The 20,622-nt window shown below is 37.1% G+C and overlaps 1 protein-coding gene across 2 annotated transcripts; it reads left to right on the top strand.

Annotated features, from left to right (window-relative positions):
* The first annotated feature begins 475 nt into the window (after positions 1 to 475).
* Positions 476 to 17,813, top strand: ccm2 (CCM2 scaffold protein). Of its 2 annotated transcripts, none has more exons than XM_048208355.1 (10): positions 476 to 811; positions 6,082 to 6,258; positions 7,901 to 7,984; positions 8,676 to 8,859; positions 9,007 to 9,137; positions 12,061 to 12,196; positions 12,402 to 12,459; positions 12,542 to 12,683; positions 12,812 to 12,950; positions 16,594 to 17,813. In XM_048208355.1, exons 1-10 carry the CDS (start codon positions 782 to 784, stop codon positions 16,878 to 16,880), a joined length of 1,368 nt encoding a protein of 455 aa, XP_048064312.1. In that variant the 5' UTR covers positions 476 to 781; the 3' UTR covers positions 16,881 to 17,813. The 2 variants fall into 2 exon arrangements, with proteins under 2 accessions (XP_048064312.1, XP_048064313.1); XM_048208356.1 differs by lacking the exon at positions 476 to 811 and adding an exon at positions 4,750 to 5,437.
* Positions 17,814 to 20,622: the final 2,809 nt, after the last annotated feature.

Here is a 20,622-nt window from a genome sequence, read left to right as displayed (position 1 = left end):
AAAAAAGTGGAGTGTTCCTTTAATGAAGTAGTGTTTTGAAATCGGCCATCACTATATAAGTCATTATTTAGTTTTTCTGGCGCACCAAAAATATTCTCGTCGCTTTATAATATTAATATTGAACCACTGTAGGCTACTCACATGAACTGATTTAAATATGTTTTTAGTACATTAATGGATTTTGAGAGAGGAAATGTCAATGAAGGCCTCACAGAGCCATCGGATTTCATCAAAAATATCTTAATTTGTGTTCTGAAGATTAACGAAGGTCTTACAGGTGTGGAACGGCATGAGTGTGAGTAATAAATGACTTTATTTTCATTTTTGGGTGAACTAACCCTTTAAGTTAGCCTAGTAGTTAAAGACAATGCTCCGCCTAAAACGTCATAAAGTGTCCTAAACAATTATTTTTAGGATTTATGAATAAGACTGTAGTTGTAGTTTGTAGTTTAATGTGCTGATGAGGTTTTGTGTTTGTCTCGCAAAGCACTGTGGGTAGACGTCCTACGCCCAAAATGGCGGCAGGATTGAAAAGTTTGCTGCTGTTTTTGTTTTATTTTATCCTATTTGGTAGGTCTCTGTCCCCTTCTGAATAAATCCCTATTTTTACCACGGTAAAGAAGGTTAGTCGTTTATTTCCGATCCCCGAACACGTGATTTGGATCGCTGGTTTGTTTAGTTTAGGTCGGTAAAGCGTTGACGTGTATGAGGCAGATGGCACTGAACTCGTGGACATCACTGCATCTAATACAGTTAAAATGAAGAGCATTTGCACATAGAGATGGAGGATGATGTAAAGAAAGTGAAAAAGGTAAGTTAACACTGTAATGTTATGAGAGTTTACACTTGCATGATCCGCTAAGCTGAAAGTGTTGGCCTAAACAGCTGCTTTAACGCCCTCCAGCCTCTTAAAACACTCGCATCTTATTTATTCCTCTTGGGATGTTTAGAGGAGTCTCCCGCAGTTCTCTCGTGACCGGACTGGATTCGCTGGGAAGTTGCTGGTGGTTTGCGTTAAGATAAACACTGAGAATCTCAGCATGCGATTTTACTGTGATTGTCACTAAACTCTGTCATTCTGAGTTTCTTCGTGTCTCTCAGATTCAGAGCCCGCTATGGACACGTACAAAAACATTTGAGATGTTATTACCCGCAATTTTCTAATCTACTAGGTTTATATAAAATATTTGTAATCTGTAGCATAAACTCATAAACTGCACCCATAGATTTGCAGCATGGTCCTCTTGATTTCTTTAACACATATGATCTTCAAATATGACTAATTTGCATTGCAATAATATATAAAATAAACAAAAAGCATAGATATGCCACCGAAAACTGCAAACAAGACACTAAAGTTCAACAAAAAATATTCTTAGGATCTTTATGGGGGGAAAAAAACATAGATCTGAAGGCTAATATTGTATATCTAATATTAGAAAAACATTGTGTGTGTGTGTATATATATATATATATATATATATATATATATATATATATATATATATATATATATATATATATATATATATATATAATTCAGTCATGTTCTAATTTGTTACACTGTTAATTTAAGTTTAAGTTATGTTATAATATTTGATAGTGCTTTAATTATTTGATAATATTTTATTATATTTTGATTTTTTTTTATTATTATTGTTTTATTTTTTATATATATTATATATGTGTGTATTTTAAGCTTTGGCAATATTGCATTATTTACAGTCATGCCTATAAAGCAATTTTGAATTGGGAAAAAAAAAAAAAAAAAAAAAAAATATATATATATATATATATATATATATATATATATATATATATATATATATATATTAGTGTGTGTGTGTGTGTATGTATGTATATTATATATTTTATATATGTTAGGGCTGTCAAACGATTAATCGTATACAAAATAAATACAAACACATTCATGCATATATTTGAGAAATATTTACAAGTATATGTATTTATTTATATTTTATATAATTTATATTAAATATAAATAAAAATATTTTGTACATAAATAACATTTCTCTTAAATATATACATCAATTTGTGTGAATTTATATATACATATTAATTACACACAGTACTCTCTCACAGATTAGGCAAACTCTAACTTTTATTTTGTATGTGATTAATCGTGATTAATCGTTTGACAGCCCTAAAAAAAAAATTAAAAAAAAAAAAAAAAAAAAAAAAAAAAATATATATATATATATATATATATATATATATATATATATATATATATATATATATATATATATATATATATATATATATATGTATATATATATATATGTATGTATATGTATGTGTGTGTGTGTGTATATATATGTATGTGTATATATAACAAAATTTTCTTAATATTAAGTATATAATATTTTTATTATTGTTAACATTTATGTTTTAATAAATTATTCATCCCATATTAATTAGCCCTGCTTAGTGAGTAGATTTTTCTAAAGTGAGGGAATGTCTCTACAAATCTGTTTGTCAGTCTCAGAACAAATCACAAAATTAAAGGTACAGTTACATTTTAAATTTGTATTAAAGGTACAAATTTGTGGGAATTAATTGTTAAAAATGAGGAACCGTTTATAAACTAAAAGCACAGGTTATTGGAGCTAAAACAATCTCTCTGGCTCTAGGGGATAACAGTGTTATCTGATGTGAGGACTGGCAGGATCACAGACAGGGTTCTTATGATGTGGCTTTTCCTGTCATGTCAGCGTTGTATTGTAGTGTTGGGGTTATTCCATGCCGAGCTCAGACTTTCCTCCTCATGCGCAGGGGAGAATGGAGGGCTGGGCTCTCCAAAGATTCCAACAGGATGTGACGCCCCCTGTGTCTGCCTCTTAATCACCACTGCAGCGGACGGTTTCTTTCCCTCAGTCAGAGAGGCCACACAACACTAAATAAAGCAAATCACTGCAGTCCATTTTGTAGCATGTTCTGTGATCTTTCAGAGGTTGGGATTTTAGTCCCTGATCTTATCAACTGTTGTGCTGTAGAATGTTGGTTGTCTGATTTAGCTGAGAGGGTGAGTTCCCTGACGTGACCACAAGCTGGAGCCATTGAGTTATTTACTGTCAAAGTCAGTTCAAAATAAAACTATGGATGGGAGAGTTTGGTCAGTTTGTTTTCATTAATAATAACCCTTTGAAAACCTACTGCAAATCCACAGAGTATTTAATACTTTAATAGTGTAATTGAAATGTTGGTTTGTAAAGCACAGACATGAGCATTTTTATAGTAAATATTCATTTTTTTAATGTAAACACTGGCAAAGACACAATTTCTGATGCAAACCGTTTTTGTAAAACCGTAAAATAGACAAACTATCAAACTATATAAACTACGATTCAAAATGCTCCCCAAGGCTGTGTTTATGTGATCAACAATATTATTACCGTTTAAATGAACTATTTTCTATTTTAATATATTTCAAAATATAATTTAATCCTGGTATGGCTTCAGTAGCCTTCATTCGTCACATGATCCTCCTCAAACATTTCGGTAACACTTTATTTTACAGTGTCATTGTTACAAATGTTACATGTAGTTACTATAGAAATAACAGTAAATTATGCATAGTTACATGCAACTAACCCTAAACCAAACCAAACCCTAATCTTACCCCCTATAGTAAGTACATGTAGTTACTTAATATTCCTCAGTACGTAAATGTATAACTACACTGTAACAAAGACACCTTAAAATAAAGTTATATTATGTTGACCGTATCAAATATTTTTGTGGAAACAATGATATAAATAATTTTTTTCAGGATTCTTTTGTATAAATAGAAAATGTTTGTAACATTATAAATGTCTTATTCTTTAACCGTAACTTTGGATCAACTTAGTCATAAAAAGTATCTTTCTAGCCCAAAATATGAATGGCAGTGTATGTGTTTTTAATCCAGGTGAGCATCACCTGTGCTCCTTGTTTTCTGAAATTTCATCAGGACACAGACTCATGAAATGTTGATGTTCCTGTAGTGTCTCCTTCCTTGGCTGTTCAATAATTTAGTAAGTGAGAGAATTAGGCTTGTAACATCTATATATAACATCTAGAGTTATAAATTAGCTTTCATATTCTAGGCTGGAATTTTTTAAAATACTTTATATAAGGGCTTCTCCACCTTGTTCAGGCCAAAGACCCCTTGGTGGATATTAAAGAGGACCTCTAATGCCCCTTTCACAAGATGTAATATAAGTCTCTGGTGTCTCCAGAATGTGTCTGTGAAGTTTCAGCTCAAAATCCCCCCACAGATCATTTATTATCGCTTGTCAAATTTGCTCCTATTTGGGTGTGAGCAAAAACACGCCGTTTTTGTGTGTGTCCCTTTAAATGCAAATGAGCTGCTGCTCCCGCCCCCTTTCCAGAAGAGGGCGGAGCTTTAACAGCTCAACAACAACAAAGCTGGAGAATCTCACGCAGCCAAAATGAGGATCGTCAGTAACGGTGTTCAGCCTTACATTGTTCAAACCGGAGTCGACACTGATGGAGAGACTCAGGAAGAAGTTACAACTTTTAGAATGAAACTGGACATTTCTGAATGGTTATTGGATAAATTTATGTAGTTGCTGTGGAGTTGATTCAACTTATCGACTAGCATGACAACAACACTCTACTAAAACAACTCTTCCTCTTCTCTAAAGCAGCCCAACATGGCCTCACCAGCTTTGTTGTGTGTTCTCGGGGGCGGGGTTTATGTAAACTTTGGGGTTTGTGATGTCACTAACCCGGGAAGAAGCTCGCTGTAGTCCCTCGGCACACACACCTTTCAAAAGAGCCCAAAACCATGCATACACTTGGTTCAAGAACAGCATGCAATTTACTTTGGTTATGCCTTTTTTAGGTGTTTTAGGCACATTTTACAGGAATGCTAAGGGGTTAACAGAGATTTAGACTGTGGTATTATTATTAGACTCTGAATGGCATAATTATTTTTGGCAGTTCCTCCTTATTTTAATTATTTCCTATCCAGCCTAGTATTTTGCACCTGCTAGTGTGTAATATTTACACACCTGAAGTCCATCTTTCCTCAAAGCGGTTATTTAAATTCCATTTTTGGTATCCATTTATGCCATAATTGGAGATCAGCAGGAACGACCGTTTCACGTACCTTTCTTAAACTTTGTTTTGAGTGTTTCATCACAGGAAATGGCGGTTTCTGTTCTTCCTGATTGCATGAACTATAGCATAAAGCAGAACGTGAGTGTTTTGTGTGTGGGGACGCGTGTATGTCGCGGGGTGTGGTTTCTCTTGCTGCTTTGAGGGAGTTGGCCCCGATCTCATTTGTCACAAGCCACATGCGACCTGTTTCAAGAGCAGCGTGCAACAGTAGTCGCCTGTTGTAGAAGACAGCTGTCGTACGTCGCCCGCTTCCATTGTGTCGTCGCAGCGGCCGGTCATGGAGACGGAGGTAGGGCTCGCAGAAATCTTGTTTTTCTCAAACATAATTTTAATGTGCAGTTTATCATTATGAATCCTCAGACTTTGAAAAACACTGTGGTTGCTTAAACATTCGATCCTCCTCCTGTTTTCAGCCTTAACTATTTCCAAGAGCTTAGAGACTTTTCTGTTGGATGGCAGGCTGATATTAGTGGTTGGGTTTACCACAGATTAAATAGCAGTCTTTTTCCACGAATGTCGATCTCAGTATGCTTTGCAAAGGTGTATGGTTTCATAAAAGCCCTCAAGCCCAGTGTAGTGCCGAGACGAGTTGGTTATGTTATTGTTTTTAAGTCAATAGTGCATTTGAATAGGAAGGACAGCGGGTTAACGCATATACTTCACTGATCATACTGATTGTTTTAATGTATAAGAAACTGACACTTGCCTGATGCATTGGCAGGCTTGGGATGGATTTAGTAACAGTTGCCCCATCAGTCCAGATTCAAAGATGTTGTCAGTGGAAATCCAGTATATAAATGTAAAGTTAGCCAAAATCATTTTGGCATAGCAAGCCACTGACCAAACTCACAAAATAATGGTCACACTGAAAAAAGCTCTTGTGTTTTTGACTTCCTCTGGTCGTGATGTGATTTCCTCTTTCTCTTTCTGCAGCCAGGTATTGTGTCTCCGTTCAAGCGAGTGTTTCTGAAAGGAGAGAAGGGGAGAGATAAGAAGGCTCTGGAGAAGTCCACTGAGCGCAGGGCCCTCCACACCTTCTCCCTCTCTCTCCCAGACCACCGGATCGACCCAGACATTCTGCTCAATGACTACATTGAGAAGGAAGTTAAGGTATTCCTCGCCTTCTAATTCACGTTTTTGTGTTATGTGCTTATTATTTTGTTTGAGGGGGGGGGGGAAGCTTCAAGTAAAAGTTAGAGAACAACTCCTGAAACTGAACTGATAAGATTGCAGACAGCTAGGGAAAAAATTCAAATAACTGCTGCTTAACAAATAGTCATGAATAGTTAACATTAGGGATGTCCCAATCAGGGTTATCCCTATTTAACATATCAAATTGAAAAGGTGTTTCCATATCTTTGGTTGCTGATGTCAAAGGTGATGCATCTAATCAAAAATCAAGTGCATGAAATTAACTCAACCCTTGATTACCCGTAATATTCTTCTCTTGAATTCAAGCTCTGCATTTGACAGTGTTTGACACAACATACTACTTACCAACCTTTAAAGTGGACCTATAATGCCCCTTTCACAAGATGTAATATAAGTCTCTGGTGTCCCCAGAATGTGTCTGTGAAGTTTCAGCTCAAAATACCCCACAGATCATTTATTATAGCTTGCCAAATTTGCCCATATTTGGGTGCAAAAACACGCCATTTTTGTGTGTGTCCCTTTAAATGCAAATGAGCTGCTGCTCCCGACCCCCTTTCCAGAAGAGGGCGGAGCTTTAACAGCTCAACAACAACAAAGCTGGAGAATCTCACGCAGCCAAAATGAGGATTGTCAGTAACGGTGTTCAGCCTTACATTGTTCAAACCGGAGTCGACACTGATGGAGAGACTCAGGAAGAAGTTACAACTTTTAGAATGAAACTGGACGTTTCTGAATGGTTAGTGGATAAATTTATGTAGTTACTGTGGAGTTGATTCAACTCATCCACTAGCATATGCCGTCATGTTCATCTGCTAATCTCGACCCTCGTTTGTGAAGCAGTCCGGCGTAAAATGACGGCATGTCAACAACACTCTACTACAACAACTCTTCCTCTTCTTTAAAGCAGTCCAACATGGCCTCAACCTCTTTGTTACGAGTTCTCGGGGGCGGGGTTTATGTAAATTTAGGGTTAGTGATGTCACTAACCCAGGAAGAAGCTTGTTGTAGTCCCTACCAGCCGTTTAAAAAGTGATTTCTGTAAAAGAAAATATCTCCCTTTGCATTGAACTTTGAGCGTCGTGACTTTGCAGATGTTGTTTATGCTCAAACAGCAACATTACACACTAACTAAAGTTAAAAAAGTGAAATCATAATCAAGGACCCCTTTAAGTAATTCATATCACAACTCTGGATCAACATCCTGCAACATTTTTTTTTTTTATTATTATAATGAAATCTGTACCTAGTCAACATGTGGCGTCACTCAGGGTTCGGTTCTCGGCCCGCTTCTGTTTGAAGTTTATGCTTCCAGTTGGGCAGATAATGAGACACCATGGTTTCCACTGTGATGCCACCAACACCCAAATGACACCCAAATAAATACCAACTCATGTGTTTCCTTCCTAGCCTCCATGGGTGTTATTTAGACTCTGAACCTCAGTGCAGTCTCTTGGTGTACTGTACCTTCTAGTTTTCTTTTGTCATTATTTTATTTATAAATAATTGTTCTTCATATTGTTTTTCTGTAGGCCATGCTTTGTAAAGTGATCTTGTGTTCCAGAAAGGCTCTATATGATTATTGTTGTTATTTCTGTTGTAGTATCTGGGACAGCTGACCTCAGTTCCTGGATATCTGAATCCCTCCAGTCGCACAGAAGTTCTGCAGCTTATTGACAATGCCAGGGTAAGCTTATTTTTTAATATGTAGATAATAGTGATGCTTGGATTGTGGTTATATCCTCATCGGATAATCCGTGGGTCGGGTGGGCCGAGTAATATATACATTAATAATATATAATAATAACATTTCAATTAATTGTGGCTGGGTCGCGGGTTGATGAGCGATAAATCATTAATGTTTTGATTTTAATAAAGAGCTCTCATTTCACAGTTAGGAACGTGGGTCATGCTTTTACTTTCATTTTAAACAACAACATAGGATACTGCGTACGTATCTCTTCAGGGAAAACCAATGAAGGACAGCACATGCTTTGTGACAGCATTTTATTTAAATATCTAACTAGTGCGAATCAAGTGTTGTGTAGGGCCTGTGTGATATGTAACAGGCTGTGAAGCGCTGTATATGATTAACTAATAAAGCCTATATCCAGCTTTTGCTTGGACTGAATGCATATAATTTCTCGTGTGTGTGTAAATGTTCATTTAAAAGCAGCCTACTTCAGTCTAACATGTTACCATAACACTGAGAATTTGAATAATTGTAATGCAACGATCGGTGCGGATATCTAAATCAGAGAAATTCATCGGTTCAGGTGGGTGATTTATTTTTAGCAGCAGATTCGGGTGACGTTAAAGCTGATCCGCACATCTCTAGTTGATAAATTCCCATATTGCTTCTCTTATATCTTTTGCAGAAGTCCCATCAGCTGGCAGGGCAGCTGACATCAGAGCAGGATGCTGTTGTCAGTCTGTCAGCATACAATGTGAAGCTCGTGTGGCGTGATGGAGAGGACATCATTCTTCGTGTACCCATCCACGACATTGCGGCTGTGTCATACATCAGAGACGACTCACTCCACCTTGTGGTGCTAAAAACAGGTACACGGTCATGTGGTCAGCCATCGAGCGTTACACAAAAGCTAAAAACAGAACACAGAACACACTGTTGTTGAGCTGCTAAGGATAACGTGTGAAAAATGAGCCTGGTTTTTCCTTCTCATAGAGTTGTATGATTTGTGTTTGCAGCTCAGGAGCCTGGTGGTTCCCCGTGTCATAGTACAGAGATGTCCAAATCTCCCACTCTGAGCTCTCTGTCAGAGAGTGGGGCGGTGCTCGTGGAGGTGTGCTGTCTGCTTGTCCTGGCTGTTGACAACAAGGTTAGTTTTAGTCATTTAAAGGGCACCTGTTATACTGGCTGCTTTGCCCCACCTTGAGGCGGCGTTACATTTCCAACACACACTCTAAGCAGTAGACCAATCACAACAGACTGGGTCAGATGACCAATGAGAGCAGACTGGGCTTTTCTGAAAGGCGGTTTTAAAGAGACCAGAACTTAAACAGAGTGTTTCAGGGAGAGGGTGAAAAGCGGTGTTGCAGCAGTGTACAGTGTGAGAAAAATAACTTTAAATCATGTAAATGCATTCTAGCAGACCACAAAAATAAAATTATGAACTTTTAAATGAGCGTAATATGTGCACTTTAAAAGGACCTTATTTTGTCTGTGAGAACTAAGTGCTTAAAGGGATAGTTCACCCAAAAATGAAAATTCTGTCATCATTTACTCACCCTTATTCCAAACATGTATGAGTTTCTTTCTTCTGCTGAACACAAAAGAAGATATTTTGAAGAATGTTGGTAACCAAACAGTTGATTGTAGCCTTTGACTTTGATAGTATAAAAAACAACAACTATGGAAGTCAATGGGGCCCATCAGCCGTTTCTTCAAAATATCTTCTTTTCTACTTGAGGGTCAGTAAATGATAACATAATTTTTATTTTTGGATGTACTATGCCTTTAACATCTGGCTTAACTTGCTTTGATAAACTATACAGAATTAGTTTTTGGTTAAACCAGGGGTGTCAAACTCATTTTAGGTTGAGGGATGGATGGGAAAATAAAGTAACCTTTTTTTTTTCTTTTTTTTTAAACCTTAGTGCGCTGACAATTTAGCCTAATTTGTAGCTATACAAACTACAAATTAATAAAACTAGAAAAACACACTGCTCTGTGAAAACTGCCTTTTTACAGTGATAAGACTTTATTACATTTTAATTAAATTTACAATTTTTTAGAAGGAATGCCCTGATTAAGATTTTTCATGGCGGATTCTGATTTTTTACAAGCAAGTTGGCTGATTCCGATACCAGTTGCTGATTTTTTTTATTTTTTAAAGGTGCCATCGAACGTTTTTTTTAAATATTTAATATAAGTCTAAGATGTCCCCTGAATGTGTCTGTGAAGTTTCAGCTCAAAATACCCCATAGATTTTTTTATTTAATTTTTTTTGGGGGGGGGGCATAATTAGAAATGCGCCGATTCAGGCTGCGGCCCCTTTAAATCTCGTGCTTCCCGCCCCCGGAGCTCGCGCTTGCCTTGAACAGCATAAACAAAGTTCACACAGCTAATATAACCCTCAAAATGGATCTTTACAAAGTGTTCGTCATGCATACTGCATGCATACATCAGATCATGTGAGTATTGTATTTATTTGGATGTTTACATTGATTCTGAATGAGTTTGAGGCTGTGCTCCATGGCTAACGGGCTAAAGCTAACATTACACACTGTTGGAGAGATTTATAAAGAATGAAGTTGTGTTTATGAATTATACAGACTGCAAGTGTTTAAAAATGAAAATAGCGACGGCTCTTGTCTCCGTGAATACAGTAATAAACGATGGTAACTTTAACCACATTTAACAGTACATTAGCAACATGTTAACAAAACATTTAGAAAGACAATTTACAACTATCACTAAAAATATCATGATATCATGGATCATGTCAGTTATTATTGCTCCATCTGCCATTTTTCGCTATTGTTCTTGCTTGCTTACCTAGTCTGATGATTCAGCTGTGCACAGATCCAGACGTTCTGCCCTTGTGTAATGCCTTTCATAATGTTGGGATCATGGGCTGGCATATGCAAATATTGGGGGCGTACACCCCGACTGTTACATAACAGTCGGTGTTATGTTGAGATTCACCTGTTCTTCGGAGGTCTTTTAAACAAATGAGATTTATATAAGGAGGAGGAAACAATGGAGTTTGAGACTCACTGCATGTAATTTCCATGTACTGAACTCTTGTTATTCAGCTATGCTGAGGTAAATTCAATTTTTCATTCGATGGCACCTTAAGCAAATTTCTTTGTTGTTTATTTGCTCTGTAACAGGCCAAACTGGACTTAAACACAAAATATCTGTAGCCAGCCGTTTGAAATTAGAGGCAACCACTGCATTTTAATCATGATGCAAACAAAGATGCTACACACGTGCAGCATGAGCAGTTACTTTTTATTTAAATTTGATTGTATGATTTAAAGCAAAAACCAAATGGTCTGACTTTTGTTTTAGCATTTATTATTGAGCATAATTATGCTAGAAGACACCTGCACAAAACAAAAAAAAGCAGACTGAATGAAAATGCAAATTCACTCTCTGACAGTAGGTGGCGCTTATGGAACAGCAGCAATATAGCGTTTCCTTGTTTACCGCTGTACACAAAGCATAAACACTACTTTATACAGAGTGAAGAGGACAAGAAAATGCCACAGAAACTATTCTGAAGACAGTTCCCTTTCAGAGATACATTAAAATAAACCCCTACCTCCATTTCATAATTTATATTTTTCTTCCTATATTTCGCGAACAATGAGATTTCTGTGCCCGGTACGGTTTTTGCTTTGCTGGTGCGTCTGTGGTCTCCTCTTTGTGGCCATCCTCAGCGTGTCCCGTCTCTGGCCTCTTAACGTCCTGTTTACAGACTTCATAATATTCCCACACAAATTACATTTTGTGAAATTGCAGGTTGTGTGCAACTCCGGAATAGAGATCAGCCAAAATAAAACCTAAAACCATTCCGATTTATGGCCAGTCGACCGGTGCATCTCTATTTTCTATTATCGTTCAAATCATCGCCCGGGCTGGACTGGACCTTGTCATGGGCCATACGTTTGACATCCCTTGATTAAACTGTACCTTTCGAGGTCATTTATTGCAAAAATTGGTTGTTAGCAATATGTTACCTCGGTTAAATAAAAACAGTGTTCTGATTATCATGTGTTTGTCTGGTTTTGCAGGCTGCAGCAGAGGAGCTCTGTCTTCTACTCAGTCAAGTCTTCCAGATCGTCTACACAGAGTCTACCATTGACTTCCTGGACAGGGCCATCTTCGATGGAGCCACGACACCCACCAGGCACCTCTCGATCTACAGCGGTGAGTGAGCAACGGCTTCATAATTTTGGGATTTCCCAGTAAATTTGTTCTTGCCCAAAACCACAGACCACAGTCAGTTTCACATCACTATTATTTCATCTGGGCCGTATTTATGCTTCCTGAAGCTTAGTCTGTTAAATATTGACCTTGTAGCAGAATGAAATATTTCTATATTTATACTTTCCTATGTTTTGTCCAATAAAAGAGGACTCCTCGAGCAAAGTAGATGTCAAAGAAGTGTTTGAGACCGAGGCAAGCACATTGTGAGTATTGCTTCAACTGTTCTCTGCAGTAATGTGGTATGTTTTCTGTTGAATTGCGCAGTCATTTTTTGTCCAATCTCAGTTCGTTCCAGAGTTCTCTAGAGGCGGGACACTCCTCTAGCCCCTCCCCCTCCTCCACTCCGGCCTCACCACAAACCAAAACAGCCAGTGAGAGTGAACTGAGCACAACAGCTGCTGAACTGCTGCAAGACTACATGACCACAGTGAGTGTGTAAAAATACACCCGGGTGTTAGTTTCTCTTTCTTCTGAGTCTCTAATTAGTTTTTGCATATTAAATGTTCCCATCATTAATTTCAATTGTTTATGTTTCCCTGTCATCCTCTGTAATAGTTGAGGACGAAGCTGTCGTCTCAGGAGATCCAGCAGTTTGCCACGCTGTTACATGAGTACAGAAACGGAGCCTCCATCCATGAGTTCTGTATCAACCTGCGTCAGCTTTATGGAGACAGCAGGAAGTTCCTCCTCCTTGGTTAGTTACATGCTGAGGTGTTAAATTTGTCTTTTAGGCCCTTTTTTCACATGGTATTAAGATGCATTTTGGTCAATCGGATCACAAGTTGATGAGGGAGACACATTGCTGTTTACATCTGGTGTTTTAATCCGTCTCTTTTGTTCACTTTCAATCACTTCTGTCCTGATTTCTTCAAGGGGAGGGTCTATGGGTGGGTAAATGTAAGGTTTTTTTCAGATCTTTCAATCTAATGGATAAAAACAAGCCCTTACAAATTACATATGAATGCGCCCGGAGATGATGGAAACACACGGAGAGCATCAGCTTTCGTTTCTGCTCTGACAGCCAACAAATGCTGTGAGTGTGTGTTAGAAATCAGGAATGGTGAAGAACGTTGTGCTTGATACGTTTTTCATCTTCAAACCAAACTTGAGTTTTCAGCGGACAAATTTTAGATCCCGTCTGGCTAGCACGTGCTTACCTTATGCGTTAGGTCATTAGGAGGAGAGTAGGCGGTCTATACACATTTGACCACATGAGTGTTTCCACTATGAAAGCAATCCAGTTGAATGTGTTTTCAACTACCTCTGGAAGTGGTCGAAAGTGGCTCAAAACCTTTTACACCTGTATTTAGCATCATCCACTTGTGATCCGATCAACCCAAATGCATCTTAATACCAGGTGGAAACGGGACCTTAGTGTCTTTTATTTGTTTTTAGTGGAGTACATGATATTTGACTGACTTTATATGCAAAGCAATTAAAAAATCTTTTTCCTTAATTGAAATAAATCTGAAATAAAATATGAATGTTAAATGAAAACTTAAATTAAAATTTTAAGTGTTGCTTTGGTAATTAATTTAAGTTGAAAAATACATATAAATGAATGCTAAATAGAAATATCTAAAAACAAAAATTAGAAAAGCATATAAAAATTACTAACACATTCAAATTAAAATAACTGAAAATATGAAATTAGAAGCTACTTCAAAATATTACATTAATAAATACTATAATCAAACTGAATAAAATAATCCTAAAATAACTAGAGCTGTCCCCAATTAAAGATTTTCCTTGTCAATTTTTAGTCGCTTATTTGAGCCATTAATCGACTAATCGCAGGTTTATATTAGTTTAAAGGTGACTAAGGTGTCCCCTGAATGTGTCTGTGAAGTTTCAGCTCAAAATACTCCATAGATTTTTTTTTTATTAATTTGTTTAACTGCCTATTTTGGGGCATCATTAACTATGCACCGATTCAGGCTGCGGCTCCTTTAAATCGCACGCTCCCCGCCCTCCCGAGCTCTCGACTATAAAACGGTGCATTTACAAAGTTCACACAGCTAATATAACCCTCAAATGGATCTTTACAAGATGTTCATCATGCATACTGCATGCATGCATCGGATTATGTGAGTATTGTATTTATTTGGATGTTTACATTTGATTCTGAATGAGTTTGATAGTGCTCCGTGGCTAAAGATAACCTTACACACTGTTGGAGAGATTTATAAAGAATGAAGTTGTGTTTATGAATTATACAGACTGCAAGTGTTTAAAAATGAAAATAGCGACGGCTCTTGTCTCCGTGAATACAGTAAGAAATGAAGGTAATTTTAACCACATTTAACAGTTAGCAACGTGCTAACGAAACATTTAGAAAGACAATTTACAAATATCACAAAAAATATCATGTTATCATGGATCATGTCAGTTATTAGGGCTGAGCGATATATCGCATGCCATTGTCAAGCGCATTTCGTCAGTAAAACCGGTTCCCTGATTACCGCTAAATCGTCATCGCCATCAAATGCCGCTCCATTTAAAAGCTTACGATAACGAACGCGACGCTTTTTTACGTAGCTTATGTAGCGGTAATCAGGGAACCGGCTTTACTGACAAAATGCGCGTGAAAGTCGCATGCAATATATCGCCCAGCCCTAACCTGAAGGTATGTTGAAAGATAAAGTACAACTTACTGAAACGGTCATATCTCGTGTAATCGCTCAATCAGTGTTTCGGCGGTGGAAAGACATCAATGAAAGCTTGTAAACAATATGCCATGTAGCATTTACCTCAGAAAAGCCATTCCGTGTCCACAGCTTGTTAGTTTGCTGGAGAAATGAACTCTTTCGCTCAATATATGCACTGTATTAGCTAGGGGTGTGACGAGACCAGTATCTCACGAGACGAGACGAGACTCGAGATTGAGTTCACGAGACGAGACAAGATGGCGAAATACATGACTAGAAAAAATATTCTGCAGGTGTATTTGAAATGTTTTAACTAATCATTTTGTAATGAATGTCATTTCAGTTCTACTTTCTGAGACTGAATTATCATATGCAGTAAAAGACAACAATACTCAAGTACTGTAAAAGGTTTTGCCACAAACTCAACTGACTGGCTTCTCTTCAGATCTTACTGTACATGAATTATGAACTTCTACAACTTTTGACCTCCTAACTGAACTCCTCTCCACAAACTGATCACAGAAATAAAAACAGTATAAATAAAAATGGTAACACTTTACAATAAGGTCTCATTTATTAACATTAATGTATTAACCAACATCAACTAACAACGAGCAATATATTTGCTACAGTATTTATTAATCTTTGTTTGTTAGTTGATAAAAATAGTCATTCATTGTTAGTTCATGATAGTTCACAGTGCATTAACTAATGTTAACAAATGAAACCTTATTGTTTGTACTAGTAAATAATAAGAAGAGAAAACTGTTATTCATTTTTATGGTAACACTTTACAAAAAGTGCAACCATAATCGCACTCTCTCAATATTCAAAGATCAAATAAGACCAATTTTTTCTTTGATACAGAGCTAAGAGATGGTTACAACTACACTGCCCAGCCTAAAATAGCTTTCATATTGAGAGATATTTGCATTCATCAGGGAGCCGCTTTCAAAATGCGGGTATTGAAATCGCGTTTGAATGCGCGCGCGCCTTTACTTTCACTTTCAACGGTCGCGCGTACTCTGTAAATATGGAGCGGCGGCGACCGTTATCCAACTGAATTAAATGTTTTTTTTATTTAAATACAAAGCAAAACAACAGTGGAGGCATAATGTAAACGTAGCGGTGGCATATTCTTTCCTAATCATCCTAACACTCTGTCATGGCAACATCACGAGACTACTTTTCACCTCGACGAGAAATCTCGTCACAGTTTAGTCTCGCGAGATCTCGTGCCACGAGATCTCGTCACACCCCTAGTATTAGCCTATATTTTAGTTAGCCTAATCAGGACATCACTAAAAGGTTATCTAAGGTATGTTTAAAGGTGCCCTAGATTCAAAAATTGAATTTACCTCGGCATAGTTGAATAACAGGAGTTCAGTACATGGAAAAGACATACAGTGAGTCTCAAACACCGTTGTTTCCTCCTCTTTATATAAATCTCAATTTTGTTGCCGCTACTCCATGCTTGAATAACAGCCTCGTTCAGGTTCAAATGATCCGTGCTGATAATTTGCATCACAAATTAAAGTCTGGCTGTCATTGTCAGGTATTTACAGTTCATTTACAGTTCTGAAACTTACAGAATGTTTAAATACTCTCATCCAGCCTCACATGTTCTTACGCACCACACCAGGGTTGTTGAATCTCTTCATCTGTCAAATCCTGTTTTCTCCACTCCAGGACTGCGGCCTTTCATTCCTGAGAAGGACAGCCAGCACTTTGAGAACTTTTTGGAGACCATCGGCGTGAAGGACGGCCGCGGCATCATAACGGACAGCTTCGGCCGTTACAAACGCACGACGAGCTCCGCGTCAGACTCCACCACCAACGGAAACGGCGCCGCAGGCGGTTCGGACGAGGGAACGGCGACCTCCGAGGGCGACGAGTGGGATCGTATGATTTCAGACATAAGCAATGACATTGAAGCGTTAGGAAGCAGTATGGACCAGGACGGCGTGTCGTCTTGATGTCACGGCACTTCGTTAGCCAATCACCACTTGAGATAATCACGCGGGCCATCGGTCCGTATTGCTGTCCATCAAATCTGACAATGCTGGATACTGTATGGATACCACTTCCTGGCGATCAGTCTTATTTTTATATGTTGTGCCATATTAACACAACTTTAACACGATTGTGATTTTCAAGACCTGTGATAGAAGGATCGTTTATTGCTGTGGACAGCAGTTTCGTTCCTCTGGGATGTTTATTGGCAGTATCTGCTACCACTAATGAGAAACCTTGTTGCTGGTGGATGTTGCTCGTTCACACTGATCTGAGAGCGGTTTGCTAGTGTGTCCTTTAATAGTAAGGCGACTTCCGGTCAGTGTGAAGGGGTTAAATCTACCTGGAGTGTGGAGCATTGCCTAGTGGCCTTCCTAAACCGTGTTCTGGATTGCCTCATGCGTGTCGTAACCTGATGGAAGTGAAGTGCAGTATATTTCCTCCTGCACTGAAGTGTGCTCATCAAAACTTGACCTTTTTACACCTTTATATTATCTGGTCGATGTTTGTGTTACACTTGTTTTTCCTCTAACATATATTTTTCACTTCTTTATATTTTGTTTCAGCCAGGATTGGTTATAATTACCCAGTTATTATCATGTGGGTTTCTTCAGGTAGGAAATGTAGCACTATATATTTTTGGTTTTGATTGAAAACCTCGGAAAATTTGGTTGTTAGACAAAGTCAGTTTTCTGGCTGATCGCAATATTCAGTACACTGCATTGCATCCGTGTCCCGTCGTTCGTTGTATCCTCCTCGGTTTTCGGTAATCTAACATTGTGCCTTGCAGAATCACTGATTGTATCATCCAACAGGGATGTAAGTAATATTCTGTAATCTGTACAGAACTTGACTGAAGTATGAATTTATTAAAAAGTGCAGCACTTACATCCTCAGTTATTGCTTTACGTCTCATCTGAGCCCTATGCTTTGCATAACATTTTACGGTTTTTCTAGGGCTTTTTTTTTTTTTTTTTTTTTTTTTTTTACCAACACACTGTGAATTCACAATTAGTCTTCTTTTCATGTTTTAAAAAATTCAGAAAGGTGGTTTCACTGATTTTAAAATTCAAATCACTGATTTGTTATTGTGAACTGTTGCTTTAAACGGCTCCACTTTGCTTCAAAAAGTACTTTTTTCTCTTTTTTTTTTTTTTTTTTTTTTAAATCCTATTTGATTTTTAATATGGAGTAGGAAATTTCCACTAAATCAACAGTTTTGACTGCTGGTGGCTGTGTAACATTGTTGCCAGCAGGGGGCACTCATCCTGCAGTAGAAATCCAGAGTGCCCATCATTAGCCTTCTGCTAATCATTTGCTCAGTATGAGTTATATTCATGGCCGTAGCAAGCTGAGGTCCGACCTCTGTGTTTTTGCGAGGTTTGTATCATTAAGGTTGTGAAATAATTGCCTAATATAGTATTAAAGGATTAGTTCACTTTAAAAAAAAAAAAAGATAATTTACTCACCCCCATGTCATCCAAGATGTTCATGTCTTTCTTCATTTGAAAAGAAATGGTTTTTGATGAAAACATTACAGGATTATTCTCCTTATAGTGGACTTCACTGGACTCCAAATGGTTGAAGGTCCAAATGACAGTTTCAGTGCAGCTTCAAAGAGCTTTAAATGATACCAGATGAGGAATAAGAGTCTTATCTAGAGAAACGATCTGTAAAAGCTGTGATTTTGACCTTCAACCGTTTGGAGTCCATTGAAGTCCATTATAAGGAGAATAATACTGGAATGTTTTCATCAAAAACCTTCATTTCTTTTCGACTGAAGAAAGAAAGACATGAACATCTTGGGTGACATGGGGGGTGAGTAAATTATCAGGAAAATTTTTTTTGAAAGTGAACTAATCCTTTAACTCTACTTAAATGCTGTTACAGCACCAAGATAGCTGACCTTCTCATCTGAGCTGTCACCACTCAAAATATTTGAGATGACCAATCAAATCAAAGTAGGCGGTCTTTATGTTCACAGAAGCGCGAATTTCATCGTGACGCTGCTTCAGTTAACGATCATAAAGTGCGAGGTAAGATGTAAGTAGCTAAACTAATAATTTCATATTTCACAGCTGTTTACGATAGAAAAGTTAAACGACCGAAAAAGTAATGCAAGGAATGCAAACTAAAAATTTTGACAAAATAAACATTTTGAATTGAAAATAGGCAGGCCTATATAATTTACGTGATTCATGTAATGTAATAAATTCGTTGCGATCAAGAAACATTAATGAAGCCGTTTTCATCATTAGGCTTAGATTAATAATGAATGAGCACATATTGTAAGGTGACCATAATATGTGACCCTGGACCACAAAACCAGTCATAAGGGTCAGTTTTTTGAAATTGAGATTTATACATCATCTGAAAGCTGAATAAATGAGCTTTCCATTGATGTATGGTTTGTTAGGATAGGACATGTGGCCGAGATACAACTATTTGAAAATCTGGAATCTGCAAAAAAAAATAAAAAATTGAGAAAATCGCCTTTAAAGTTGTCCAAATGAAGTCCTTAACAATGCATATCCACTCACAAAAAGATTTTTTTTCATATTTATGGTAGAAAATTTACAAAATATCTTCATGGAACATGATCTTTACTTAATGTCATAATGATATTTGGCATAAAAGAAAAAAATAAATCTATAATTTTGACCCATACAATGTATTGTTGGCTATTGCTACAAATATACCCATGTGACTTATGGCTGGTTTTGTGGTCCAGGATCACACTAAACAATTAACGTTACACTTGCAACAAATACATTTGTAGAATACACTTTCTACTTACAAGAAGCACAAATGTAACAAAACATTAGAAGTTAAAAAAAAAAGTTGTAATTTCTGTATAAATATAAACAGCTTTTGAAAATGTTAAAATAGTTTTATATCATATTTTATTTTTGTAATTAATGTGTTTTGTAAAGTAAAATTGTTATAATATATATTATTTTGAACTGCTTGCTATTTACAATAGTTACTATTATCTATTTTCATTGTGTGCTTTTTTCCACGTGTGATGAATTGTATTAAAACCAGACCAAAAATCCTAATAATAAAACTAAATTATAATTTTTATTAATGTTAATAATAATATAGGGAACCCACAACAATAAATGTCCCCATTTTTTAATTAATAGATTAATACCACATGAGATTTCAGTGATATTTTGACCACTCAAATAGGAAATGTCAGTTTCCATTTCAGATATCTGGTCACCTCAGTATATTGTGAATGATTTTGGATTTTGGCCTTCAAATGTCTTAAAATGCTCATATTTAGATCAGAGAAATCAAAAGTTTCTTGGGCCCCTAACTACCTTATAAAACACCGCCTACAGAACTGGTTATATCTTATCTTATGCAGATAGATAGATTGCTTAACAGATACACTCACATTTCAAACTAATGACAAATGAAAACCTTGACAAAAATAGACATTTAACAAGAATCCCTAACATAGGCATAAGCCTGCTCAATTTATCCAAGCGTGTCACTATCACGCAATAAGGAGGATTAAACACATCCCAGAGTGCAACAGTGTACACCCTCTCTCTCATTAGTGGCGTTACCTTTGAAACAAGAGGCCATTGCCCTGGAATGACTTTTTTGCGGTTACCTGATGGGTTAAATTTGGATAGGCTAAACCTGTGCTATAAATCTGCCTTTTTAATTCTTTTGCGCTAGAGCCCTTGCCAT

This window comes from Megalobrama amblycephala, linkage group LG11 (genome assembly GCF_018812025.1).
Source record: "Megalobrama amblycephala isolate DHTTF-2021 linkage group LG11, ASM1881202v1, whole genome shotgun sequence".
Lineage (NCBI taxonomy): Eukaryota > Metazoa > Chordata > Actinopteri > Cypriniformes > Xenocyprididae > Megalobrama > Megalobrama amblycephala.
Note: the sequence above shows the minus strand (reverse complement) of the source record. Positions and strands in the feature narration are given on the sequence as shown.